The following is a 12,425-nucleotide window of genomic DNA, read 5'->3' as shown; positions in this document are numbered from 1 at the left end:
GGGCAGTTTCAAAGTGTATATGGACACGCACTCAACTGGTAGAGCCCAGTTATTTATTCATCATGACAACAGAGGATTCTGAGCGCTGTAACTGAACGTCCTACATACATGCAGGAGAAATGTTGACATCCCAGTAAAGCAACTTGTAATTCTTTTCAGTGAGGACTAAACCATTAAAGAAAAGAAAGCGTCTTGACGATGATGATGATGATGATGAGAATCAAAAGCCTCAGAAGAAGCTAACATCTAAAGAAGTATGTTATTTCTCATTACTCTTATTTGTTTGGAACTGAGACCTATTTTACTTTCTCAGCCTCATATGCTACAGATGCACATACATTTAGGCTGCGCTTAGAAAAGGCAAGTAGAGGGTAGAGCAGTTTAGAAAACTGTAGCAAAAAGTTTCAGGTGTTTATACACAAGTTTAGGAAATGTGATCTGCATACCTGGCATAATTCCTACTGGACCCCTGAGCATCCCATTCTAATCCTAACCCTAGTTCTCAAATATGTCCCACTTCCATAATGGTGACCCATGTGCTAATGGGCTGTCATTTGCCAACAGTTTGGAGAGGTGGAGTCTTCTATGTTGACTCTCATTATGTCCAGTCATCTTGGACTGTGTCACAGCAGCCTGGCTGATTGTGATCTTGCGAGGTCTAATGTATCGTGTGAGACCTGTAAGTGTGAAGACTTCATACCAGGAGATTGATGGACCAAATGGCTAGAGAATGAACTTGAGATCAGTCAGCTAATCCACTCCGACACTATCCTAGATAACTGGACTGTGTCAGAGCGAACATGAAGACCAGTCTATAAGGAAATAAAGCACCAATATGAATGGGGGGCGGGAGCCAGATCAGAAAAAAACCTGAATGGCCAGGAGACACAGGTGGAAATTATGTCAGGTACACGGATTACATTTCTTACCCATGAGTTTTCAAGGGCATCCTAGAATGTGATAACTTCACGTTAATCAGTATATTAAGCTATACTGTCACAATCACGGCCCCACTTTTGCTTATTTTTAGCAAAAAAAAAAAGTTTTGCACAAAATAATACCAATAGTGGACCAACACTTTATACATTTTTTTTTTTATTTTTTTTTTATTATGTCTGTGTTCTGATCCTTAAATATTTTACTTTGCAGAGAAGAAGAATCGAGAGGCAGCAGCATTCAAAGAAAGTGGGTGTGCGGTACTACGAAACTCACAATGTGAAAAACAAGAACCGCAACAAAAAGAAAGTGAACCCCCCTCAAAACAGAAATGTCAGACAAAAACAATCAAAACAGAAACCTTGATTATTATTGTCATTAAAAGTCTGACTTTTTTCCAGCTTGTGGATATAGATTTTTTTATTTTTTTCCTCTGGTTTTTCAGTTTAAATTGTGTAAAGGGGGTAGAATTCTATAAATAGATATTAGTGCATAATATTGGCACATTTTGTACATCATCAGACCTCAGGTCAGACCCCCATTGCTCATCAGAACCCAGGTGAGACATAAAATAAATGAACATACCTCTCCCGCTCTTGAAGGCACCGCCATTCGCAGGTCCTGTGCCTCTTCCTGCACTCCCCACTCTCTAGATAACTTCTGACTGCCCCACATGCTGTGCGGTCAGGTCATAGTGTGCACTTACTCTGTGCGACGTCGGGTCATAGCACAGCGTGTGATGCTGGCAGAAGACAGTTTGCCCAAGGAGTGCTGTATTCACCTCCTCCCTGGGCATAATATTGCCACATTTTTTGTACCAGTCAGGTCTCTGCATAACTTGTACATCTAGCTGTGAAAGCGGTCATCTAATTAGTATTCTGAAGGTGGCCATACACGAAACATGTCAGCCAAACCCACCATCTATGTAATGTGTGCAGGTTTCTCAACTCCTCCCCTACAACGGATGTTGGGAGAAAGAAGAGCGAGACCTTTTGAATTTCAACATGCCCCATATGATTGTTCTCTCCCTATTCAGACCACATGCATGCTCAGCCAGATATATATATATATATCTCTATGTACAGTACAGACAAAAAGTTTGGACACACCTTCTCATTCAAAGAGTTTTCTTTATTTTTATGACTATGAAAATTGTAGATTCACACTGAAGGCATCAAAACTATGAATTAACACATGTGGAATTATATACATAACAAAAAAGTGTGAAACAACTGACTGAAAATATGTCATATTCTAGGTTCTTCAAAGTAGCCACCTTTTGCTTTGATTACTGCTTTGCACACTCTTGGCATTCTCTTGATGAGCTTCAAGAGGTAGTCACCTGAAATGGTTTTCACTTCACAGGTGTGCCCTGTCAGGTTTAATAAGTGGCATTTTTTGCCTTATAAATGGGGTTGGGACCATCAGTTGCGTTGTGGAGAAGTCAGGTGGATACACAGCTAATAGTCCTACTGAATAGACTGTTAGAATTTGTATTATGGCAAAAAAAAAAGCAGCTAAGTAAAGAAAAACGAGTGGCCATCATTACTTTAAGAAATTAAGGTCAGTCCGAAAAATTGGGAAAACTTTAAAAGTGTCCCCAAGTGCAAGTCACAAAAACCATCAAGCGCTACAAAGAAACTGGCTCACATGCAGACCGCCCCAGGAAAGGAAGACCAAGAGTCACCTCTGCTGCGGAGGATAAGTTCATCCGAGTCACCAGCCTCAGAAATCGCAGGTTAACAGCAGCTCAGATTAGAGACCAGGTCAATGCCACACAGAGTTCTAGCAGCAGACACATCTCTAGAACAACTGTTAAGAGGAGACTGTGTGAATCAGGCCTTCATGGTAGAATATCTGCTAGGAAACCACTGCTAAGGACAGGCAACAAGCAGAAGAGACTTGTTTGGGCTAAAGAACACAAGTAATGGACATTAGACCAGTGGAAATCTGTGCTTTGGTCTGATGAGTCCAAATTTGAGATCTTTGGTTCCAACCACCTTCTCTTTGTGCGACGCAGAAAAGGTGAACGGATGGACTCTACATGCCTGGTTCCCACCGTGAAGCATGGAGGAGGAGGTGTGATGATGTAGGGGTGCTTTGCTGGTGACACTGTTGGGGATTTATTCAAAATTGAAGGCATACTGAACCAGCATGGCTACCACAGCATCTTGCAGCGGCATGCTATTCCATCCGGTTTGCGTTTAGTTGGACCATCATTTATTTTTCAACAGGACAATGACCCCAAACACACCTCCAGGCTGTGTAAGGGCTATTTGACAATGAAGGAGAGTGATGGGGTGCTGTGCCAGATGACCTGGCCTCCACAGTCAGCGGACCCGGGCCTTAGGCCCTTAGGCAACCTGTGCGAGAAAGCTTTACAGCGCCCCATCGTGACCACGCCCCTCAGTAACCACGCCCTTTCAGTGGTCACACCCACAGTGTAGAGGTAAACTGTGTGGCACAGTGTAGAGGTAAACTGTGTGGCACAGTGTAGAGGTATACTGTATATTGTGGGGCACAGTATGTTATGTGTATAACATAAACATATTTCACATGAAAACCTAGTTACTTGGCCCTTGGGGATCTCGGACGCCACTTCCACACTTTGGCTGGGGGGCTCGGCGAAGCTGATGTTGTGCTTTATCCTAATGAGAAAGATTTCATAATAAGGATTTGGAGAAGGGGCAGAGGGATAGCAGAGCAGGGAGAGGTCGGTGCTGCTACTAGGGGGTCATACCATGGGGGGTAATAAAGCCCACCATTATGCCCCCCCAGTAGAAATAATTCTCCTTATAATGTGACAATGCAAAAAATACCCCCTTATGCCCCCAGTTGAGCTCATGTCCCCCATAATGTGCCAGTATAAAATACCCCTATATAGTGCCCCCAGTAAATGCCCCCATAGTGCTCCTCTCCCCCTTCCTCCTAGTGCCCCCCATAATGCACCAGTATAAAATGCCCCAGTAGATGCCCTCAGTGTCCCCCATAATTTGCAAGTATAAATTACCCCTTCTTAGTGCCCCTGTAGATGACTCCATAGTATTCCTCTTCCCCCTTCCCCATAGTACCCACCATAATGTGTCCCAGTATAAAATGCTACTGTACAGAGCCCCCCCATATAAAACACCCCTTCTTTGTGTTGCCTCAGTAGATGCCCCTATAGTGCCCACCAATAATGTGCCCGTAATAAGCCCCCCATTACGTGCCAGTAATAAGCCCCCCATTACGTGCCAGTAATAAGCCCCCCATTACGTGCCAGTAATAAGCCCCCCCCCATTACGTGCCCGTATTAAGCCCCCCCCATCATGTGCCAGTCTTAAGTCCCCGTCTTAAGTCCCCCCCATCATGTGCCATTATTAAGTAAGTTCCCCCCCATCATGTGCCATTATTAAGTAAGTTCCCCCCCATCATGTGCCATTATTAAGTAAGTTCCCCCCCATCATGTGCCATTATTAAGTAAGTCCCCCCCCCCCCCATCATGTGCCATTATTAAGTCGTCCCCCCCCCCCCCCATCATGTGCCATTATTAAGTAAGTTCCCCCCCCATCATGTGCCATTATTAACCAAGTTCCCCCCCCCATCATGTGCCATTATTAACCGCCTCCGGACCGCCTAACGCAGATGTGCGGTCCGGAGGCGGCAGCACTGCGCACAGTCACGCATATACGCGTCATCTCGCGAGATGACGCGAATATGCGGCCGCGCATGCGCAGTTCACGCCGGCATTTCGTAGAGGGGGGTCGGGTCACCAGCCTGCCAGCCAATGATCGCGGCTGGCAGGCTGGCGATTTTTAAAAAAAACAATCAGAGGCCATATATCAGATCATATTAGTAAATATGATCTGATATATGGCTGCCTGCTCCTCTGCTGGTTCTTTTCGTCGGTTGGATCCAGCAGAGGAGCAGGCTACACTGTGAGGCTACTTTCACACTAGCGTTCGGGCGGATCCGTTCTGAACGGATCCGCTCATAATAATGCAGACGGAGGCTCCGTTCAGAACGGATCCGTCTGCATTATTTTTAGCATAGAACAGCTAAGTGTGAAAATAGCCTAGTACGGATCCGTCCAGACTTTCAATGTAAAGTCAATGGGGGACGGATCCGCTTGAAGATTGAGCCACATTGTGGCATCTTCAAACGGATCCGTCCCCATTGACTTACATTGAAAGTCTGGACGGATCCGCACGGCCAGGCGGACACCCGAACGCTGCAAGCAGCGTTCAGCTGTCCGCCTGTCCGTGCGGAGGCGAGCGGAGCGGAGGCTGAACGCCGCCAGACTGATGCAGTCTGAGCGGATCCGCCTCCATTCAGACTGCATCAGGGCTGGACGGCTGCGTTCGGGTCCGCTCGTGAGCCCCTTCAAACGGAGCTCACGAGCGGAAACCCGAACGCTAGTGTGAAAGTAGCCTGAGTACACCAACACTACACATACTAGCCCCAGATCACCCCCCTGAACCCTAATTAACCCTTTGATCGCCCCTGTCAATCACTAGTGAAAGGAAAAAAGTGATCAGTGTAAACTGTCACTTTTTTTTTCACTGGTATTGACCGTTAGGTTTTAGGTATAGTTTAGGCCCCTTGGTTAGGTAGTTAGCGATCAGTTAGCGCCCAGCCCACCGCACCGCAGTCCGTTATTCGCTGATTAGCGTATCGCTAATCAGCATTTGTACTTTTATAGTATCTGGAAGTGATCAAAACTGATCACAGTCAGATCTATAATAGTATTAGTGTAACTTTAGTTCGCCCTCCACCCAAAACGCAGTGTTTGCCCGATCAGGCCTGATCGGTCGCCCACACGTGCGTTCGCCCACGCCCGCCCCACCGCAGTGACAAAAAAAAAATTTTTTTTGGATCACTGCACAATCACTTTACACGCACTGCGGCGATAAAAAAATCAGTTTTGATATTTTTTATCAACCGCAGCGGCCTCCGGTACTTCGCTAGCCTCCCCTTTGTAAGACGGGCTTGCTTTTTTTTTCTTGGGTAGTCTCAGGGAATACCCCTAAATTTAGTTGCCCAAAATGTCAAACGGGGTATTCTTCTGAAGAGGCCTACAGGCTTCTGACCCAGTCGGATGAGGAGTGGGAACCCTCATCTGATGAATCCAGCGGGTCAGAATACGAACCTGTAGAAAGCAGTGGCTCTCTGACCCAAAGTTCGGACGAGGAGGCTGAGGTCCCTAATACCACCAGGCGTACCTGGCCCCGTGTCGCTAGACCACAGGTTGCGCAGGATCCGCTTCAAGAGCAGCAGAGTGGGGCTGGTGCTGTCGGATTACGTGGTGAGGCATACACCAGCAGCCCAGCCCTCCCTGGACCTAGTACCAGCACTGCCGTACAACCTGGTGAAGTAGCGAGCACCAGAAGGGCAGTTGAAGCTGGTACGGTGGCACGTGCAGTAGTGACCCCGTCGCAGCCACCGCAAAGACGTGCCCGTAGAGCCCCTAGAATCCCAGAGGTGCTGGCAAACCCTGATTGGCAGTCCCCAACTTCAGCCGCACCTGTAGTTTTCCCTTTCACTGCCCAGTCTGGAGTTCGGGTTGAGACAGCTCAGATCGGTTCGGCCCTGGGATTTTTTGAGCTGTTCTTGACTGCGGAGCTCTTAGACATAGTTGTGGCCGAAACAAACAGGTATGCCACACAATTTATCACCGCTAACCCGGAAAAGCTTTTATGCCCAGCCTTTCCGGTGGAAACCAGTCCAAGTTTCCGAAATTAAAACTTTTCTGGGCCTCCTCCTCAACATGGGCCTGACAAAAAAAATTGGTCCACGAACCCGATTCATCACATGCCCATGTTCTCTGCTGCTATGTCCAGGGCACGTTTTGAGGCCATCCTGCGTTTCCTGCACTTTAGTGACAACACCGCCTCCCGTCCCAGAGGCCACCCTGCTTTTGACCGGCTCCACAAAATTCGGCCCCTCATAGACCATTTCAACCAGAAATTTGCAGATTTGTATACCCCAGAGCAAAACATCTGCGTAGACGAGTCCCTGATACATTTTACCGGGCGCCTTGGCTTCAAACAATACATCCCAAGCAAGCGCGCCCGGTATGGGGTCAAATTGTATAAGCTCTGTGAAAGGGCCACAGGCTATACCCACAAATTTCGGATCTATGAGGGAAAAGATCAGACCCTGGAGCTGGTCGGTTGCCCTGACTACCTGGGGAGCAGTGGGAAGACAGTCTGGGACTTGGTGTCACCCTTATTCGGCAAGGGGTACCATCTTTATGTGGACAATTTTTACACAAGTGTGGCCCTCTTTAGGCATTTGTTTCTAGAACGGATTGGCGCCTGTGGTACCGCGCGAACTAGTCGTGCGGGCTTCCCACAACGGCTCGTTACCACCCGTCTTGCAAGGGGGCAGAGGGCCGCACTGTGTAACGAAGAACTGCTCGCGGTGAAATGGAGAGACAAGCGTGACGTTTACATGCTCTCCTCCATTCATGCAGACACGACAATACAAATTGAGCGAGCAACCCGTGTCATTGAAAAGCCCCTCTCAGTCCACGACTATAATCTTCACATGGGAGGGGTGGACTTCAATGACCAGATGTTGTCTCCGTATTTAGTTTCCCGCAGAACCAGACGCTGGTATAAGAAGGTGTCTGTATATTTAATTCAATTGGCTCTGTACAATAGTTTTGTTCTCTACAGTAAGGCTGGGAGAACTGGATCCTTCCTCAAATTTCAGGAAGAGATCATCGAGAACCTCCTGTACCCAGGAGGTTCCGTGGCCCCATCCACCAGTGTAGTTAGCCGTCTACACGAGCGACATTTCCCCAATGTCGTTCCTGGTACCTCAACCCAACCGTCACCCCGAAAAAGATGTCGTGTCTGTAGCAGGAGTGGAATAAGGCGTGACACCTGCTATTTCTGTCCTGACTGTCCTGACCACCCTGCCCTATGCTTTGGAGAGTGTTTCCGGAAGTACCACACACAGGTACACTTAGCATAGGGATTGCATCTCACAGGACAGGCACACAGGGCTATTAGGGCCCATTCACTCACTGCTGCTGCTGCAAACGTCTCCTTTCACATGGGACAAAGTGCATAACGCACTTCGCCACATCTTTGGGCGATTTGCGCTTTGCACATTGACCCATGGGGAAGGAGAGGTTTGTTCTATAAAGGTAAAAAAAAAAAAAAAAAAAAAACACCAGTAAGCAAAAAGGTTAATATTCAGTTAAAAAAGTTAAAGTTCATATGTTCTGTTGCAAAGTTAATAAAATTATTGCGTTGCGGCCTGTTTTTTTATTTTTTTTTATTTTTTTACCTTCCAGGTGGACCAACCGATCGATTAGCTGCAGCACTGATGTGCATTCTGACAGAAGCATTGCGCTGCTGTCAGATTACACGCAAGTCGGTGTATGTGGCGCTGCAAGACGAGATTTTCTCCTCTGCAGTAACAGATACGTTTGCCGAGGCATACGAGCTGAGGAGGAGGCGGCGTTCCTATGCTTTGGCAAACACTTTGTATATATATATAAAAATAAAAAAAATCCCGGCAATGATTTATTCATCCACATCGATTGATGTGAATGGAGAAATCTGGTTTGCCAGGGCATACGAGCTAAGTGGGTATGGATGTCCTGGCAGACGCCTTTCCCCTCCATTTTTTTTTTTTTTGGGCAGAGATTTTTTCATCCACATTGATCGATGCGAATGAAGAAATCTGTGCCGTTCATTTTTTTTCTTTCAGCCCAGAGGCTGAACGGAAAAAAAAAAATCTTATTACCTGTATGCTCAATATAAGGAGAATAGCAGAAACTCCTAATGCTGGCCATACATGTAATGATTGCGGAGACCCTCAAATTCCAGGGCAGTAAAAACACCCCACAACTGACCCCATTTTGGAAAGAAGACACCCCAAGGTATTCGCTGAGGGGCATATTGAGTCCATGAAAGATTTAAATTTTTGTCCTAAGTTAGCAGAAAGTGAGACTTTGTGAGAAAAAACAAAAAAAAATCAATTTCCGCTAACTTATGCAAAAAAATAATAATTCTATGAACTTGCCAGGCCCCTCATTGGATACCTTGGGGTGTCTTCTTTCCAAAGTGGGGTCACATGTGGGGTATTTATACTGCCCTGGCTTTTTAGGGGCCCTAAAGCGTGAGAAGAAGTCTGGGATCCAAATGTCTAAAAATGCCCTCCTAAAAGGAATTTGGGCACCTTTGCGCATCTAGGCTGCAAAAAAGTGTCACACATCTGTTATCGCCGTACTCAGGAGAAGTTGGGGAATGTGTTTTGGGGTGTCATTTTACATATACCCATGCTGGGTGAGAAAAATATCTTGGTCAAATGCCAACTTTGTATAAAAAATTGGGAAAAGTTGTCTTTTGCCAAGATATTTCTCTCACCCAGCATGGGTATATGTAAAATGACACCCCAAAACACATTCCCCAACTTCTCCTGAGTACGGCGATACCAGATGTGTGACACTTTTTTGCTGCCAAGGTGGGCAAAGGGGCACATATTCCAAAGTGCACCTTTCGGATTTCACCGGTCATTTTTTACACATTTTGATTGCAAAGTTCTTCTCACACATTTGGGCCCCTAAATTGCCAGGGCAGTATAACTACCCCACAAGTGACCCCATTTTGGAAAGAAGACCCCAAGGTATTCTGTGAGGGGCATGGTGAGTTCCTAGAATTTTTTATTTTTTGTCGCAAGTTAGTGGAATATGAGACTTTGTAAGAAAAAAAAAAAATCATCATCATTTTCCGCTAACTTGTGACAAAAAATAAAAAGTTCTATGAACTCACTATGCCCATCAGCGAATACCTTAGGGTGTCTACTTTCCGAAATGGGGTCATTTGTGGGGTTTTTCTACTGTTTGGGCTTTGTAGAACCTCAGGAATCATGACAGGTGCTCAGAAAATCAGAGCTGTTTCAAAAAGCGGAAATTCACATTTTTGTACCATAGTGTGTAAACGCTATAACTTTTACCCAAACCCTTTTTTTTTTTTTTGCCCAAACATTTTTTTTTATCAAAGACATGTAGAACAATAAATTTGGCAAAAAATTTATATATGGATGTCGTTTTTTTTGCAAAACTTTACAGCTGAAAGTGAAAAATGTCATTTTTTTGCAAAAAAATCGTTACATTTTGATTAATAACAAAAAATGTCAGCAGCAATGAAATACCACCAAATGAAAGCTCTATTAGTGAGAAGAAAAGGAGGTAAAATTCATTTGGGTGGTAAGTTGCATGACCGAGCGATAAACGGTGAAAGGAGTGTAGTGCCGAAGTGTAAAAAGTGCTCTGGTCATGAAGGGGGTTTCAGCTAGCGGGGCTGAAGTGGTTAAGTAAGTTCCCCCCCATCATGTGCCATTATTAAGTAAGTCCCCCCCATCATGTGCCATTATTAAGTAAGTCGTCCCCCCGTATCACTATTGTAAAAAATAAAAATAACACTTATACTTACCTCCATTTCAGCGATGCGATGCAGGCCTCTTCTGGCCTGTGTCCCACGCTGTATGGCTGAGGCGGCGCGATGATGTCATCGCGCCGCCTGTGCCGGCCTCTGATAGGCTGCCGGCCTAGTGTCTGCAGCCTATCAGAGCAAGGGGAAGGGACACGCCTCTCCCTTCCCTGCACCGCCGCTGGCACAGGCAGATTACTAAGGAGATGAGCGCAATGGAAGCGCTCATCTCCCTGTGCCCGGCGGCGGCGGCGGCTCACTTGGGGGGGGGGGGGGGCGCATTTTAGTTGGGGCACATGAAGTAGACTGACTTCACTTAGAGTTTTGCGGGCTGTGTCGGCCGCCCGGCGCCCCTGTTGCTATGGCGCCCTGTGTGGCCGCACAGCCCGCACACCCCAAAGGCCGGCCCTGAGCGGACCTGTACCCAATCAAGATGGTTTGGGGTGAGCTGGACCGCAGAGTGAAGGCAAAAGGGCCAGCAAGTGCTAAGCATCTCTCGGAACTCATTCAAGACTGTTGGAAGACCATTTCAGGTGACTACCTCTTGAAGCTCATCAAGAGAATGCCAAGAGTGTGCAAAGCAGTAATCAAAGCAAAAGGTGGCTACTTTGAAGAACCTAGAATATGACATATTTTCTGTTGTTTCACACTTTTTTGTTATGTATATAATTCCACATGTGTTAATTCATAGTTTTGATGCCTTCAGTGTGAATCTACAATTGTCATAGTCATGAAAATAAAGAAAACTCTTTGAATGAGAAGGTGTGTCCAAACTTTTGGTCTGTACTGTGTATGTGTGTGTGTGTGTGTATATGTATGTGTGTAGATAGATATATATATAAAATTTTATTTAGATTACCGAATTTTGCAGCTTATAAGACGACTTTCTAACACCAGAAATAATTTTCTAAAGTCGGGGGTCGTCTTATACGCCGGGTATTAGGCAGCACAGGGGAGAAGGAAGCAGTCCCTCCCTCCCCCCTGTGCTGCCCGCTGCCACCAATGATGAGAGAGGGGCGGAGGAGCGGCCTGTGGTTTGTTTATTTATTGCAACAAAAAAAAACGATTTTATAGATTTACAAATTACCAGTAACGGTACCTTTGTGCCCAAGGGGCTGTTGCCGTTTTGTGCCCAGCCGCGCCCCGAATACTGGATCCCAGCGCCGCACCTCTCTTAATTTATTCACTGCACTTCCGTTTTTTTTCTCTTCTGAAGCTGCTCGTAATCTCGCGCATGCGCAGTTAGTTGGAGCACTCGCTCATTCTTGCTGTGAGGTCGGAGGGAATAGAGGAGACAGCGCCAACTAACTGCGCATGCGCTAGATTACCAGCGGCTTTAGAAGATAAAAAAAGCTAAGTGCAGTGAATAAATTAAGAGAGTGGCAGTGCTGGGATCCAGGATTCGGGGCACGGCTGGGCACAAAACGGCGGAGGGAACGCCCCTTGGGCACAAAGGTACTGGAAATTTGCATATCTATAAAATCGTTTTTTGCAATAAATACGGTAAACCACAGGTGGGGTTAACAAAAGTACAGTATGTTTTTCATTACAACAATGAGATTCTGGGTAACTCATTTAACCCAGTGTAATTGCTGGGCTCTGATCGGTTACCATGGCAGCCAGGATGCTACTGAAGCCCTGGCTGCCATGGTCAATTCCCTAGACTGGAGAAGATCGTTTTTGAGACAGGGAGGGCTGGGCATTTCAATTAAAATTACCATATTGAAATCAAATCGGGTGTTTTAAAATTTTTATTTAGTGTGCGTTGGAAGAGGGGTAGTCTTATACGGCGAGTATAGCCCAAACCCTATATTTTAAATGGAAAAGTTGGGGGTCGTCTTATACGCCGGCATATACGGTATATTCATACAATGCACAAAAAACAGATCTGAAATTAACCCTGACTTGGGTTAGATTGTTAGCTAAAAGTTTTATTATAGACATAGGTCACGCTGACTACAGAGTCATGTACAGGAGGTTATATGCAGAGCCACTTTGGCTTCGTATTGTGCATTATTTCAGGGCTTTCTCAATCCTGTGCTAGGAGTGGAGCACCAAAGT

At 46.0% G+C, this 12,425-nt stretch overlaps 1 protein-coding gene across 1 annotated transcript in view; it reads left to right on the top strand.

Annotated features, from left to right (window-relative positions):
- GNL2 (G protein nucleolar 2) overlaps positions 1-1,336 on the top strand; it is a 63,780-nt gene extending 62,444 nt beyond the window's left edge. Inside the window, exons 15-16 of the mRNA XM_044287101.1 lie at positions 160-254; positions 1,150-1,336. Of these exons, the coding sequence (XP_044143036.1) occupies positions 160-254; positions 1,150-1,302 (248 nt within the window). The 3' untranslated portion in view covers positions 1,303-1,336. The remainder of the gene's footprint in view (positions 1-159; positions 255-1,149) is intronic.
- Positions 1,337-12,425: the final 11,089 nt, after the last annotated feature.

Source organism: Bufo gargarizans, chromosome 3, assembly GCF_014858855.1.
Source record: "Bufo gargarizans isolate SCDJY-AF-19 chromosome 3, ASM1485885v1, whole genome shotgun sequence".
NCBI classification, from domain to species: domain Eukaryota; kingdom Metazoa; phylum Chordata; class Amphibia; order Anura; family Bufonidae; genus Bufo; species Bufo gargarizans.
This window is presented reverse-complemented; position numbering and strand designations above follow the sequence as displayed.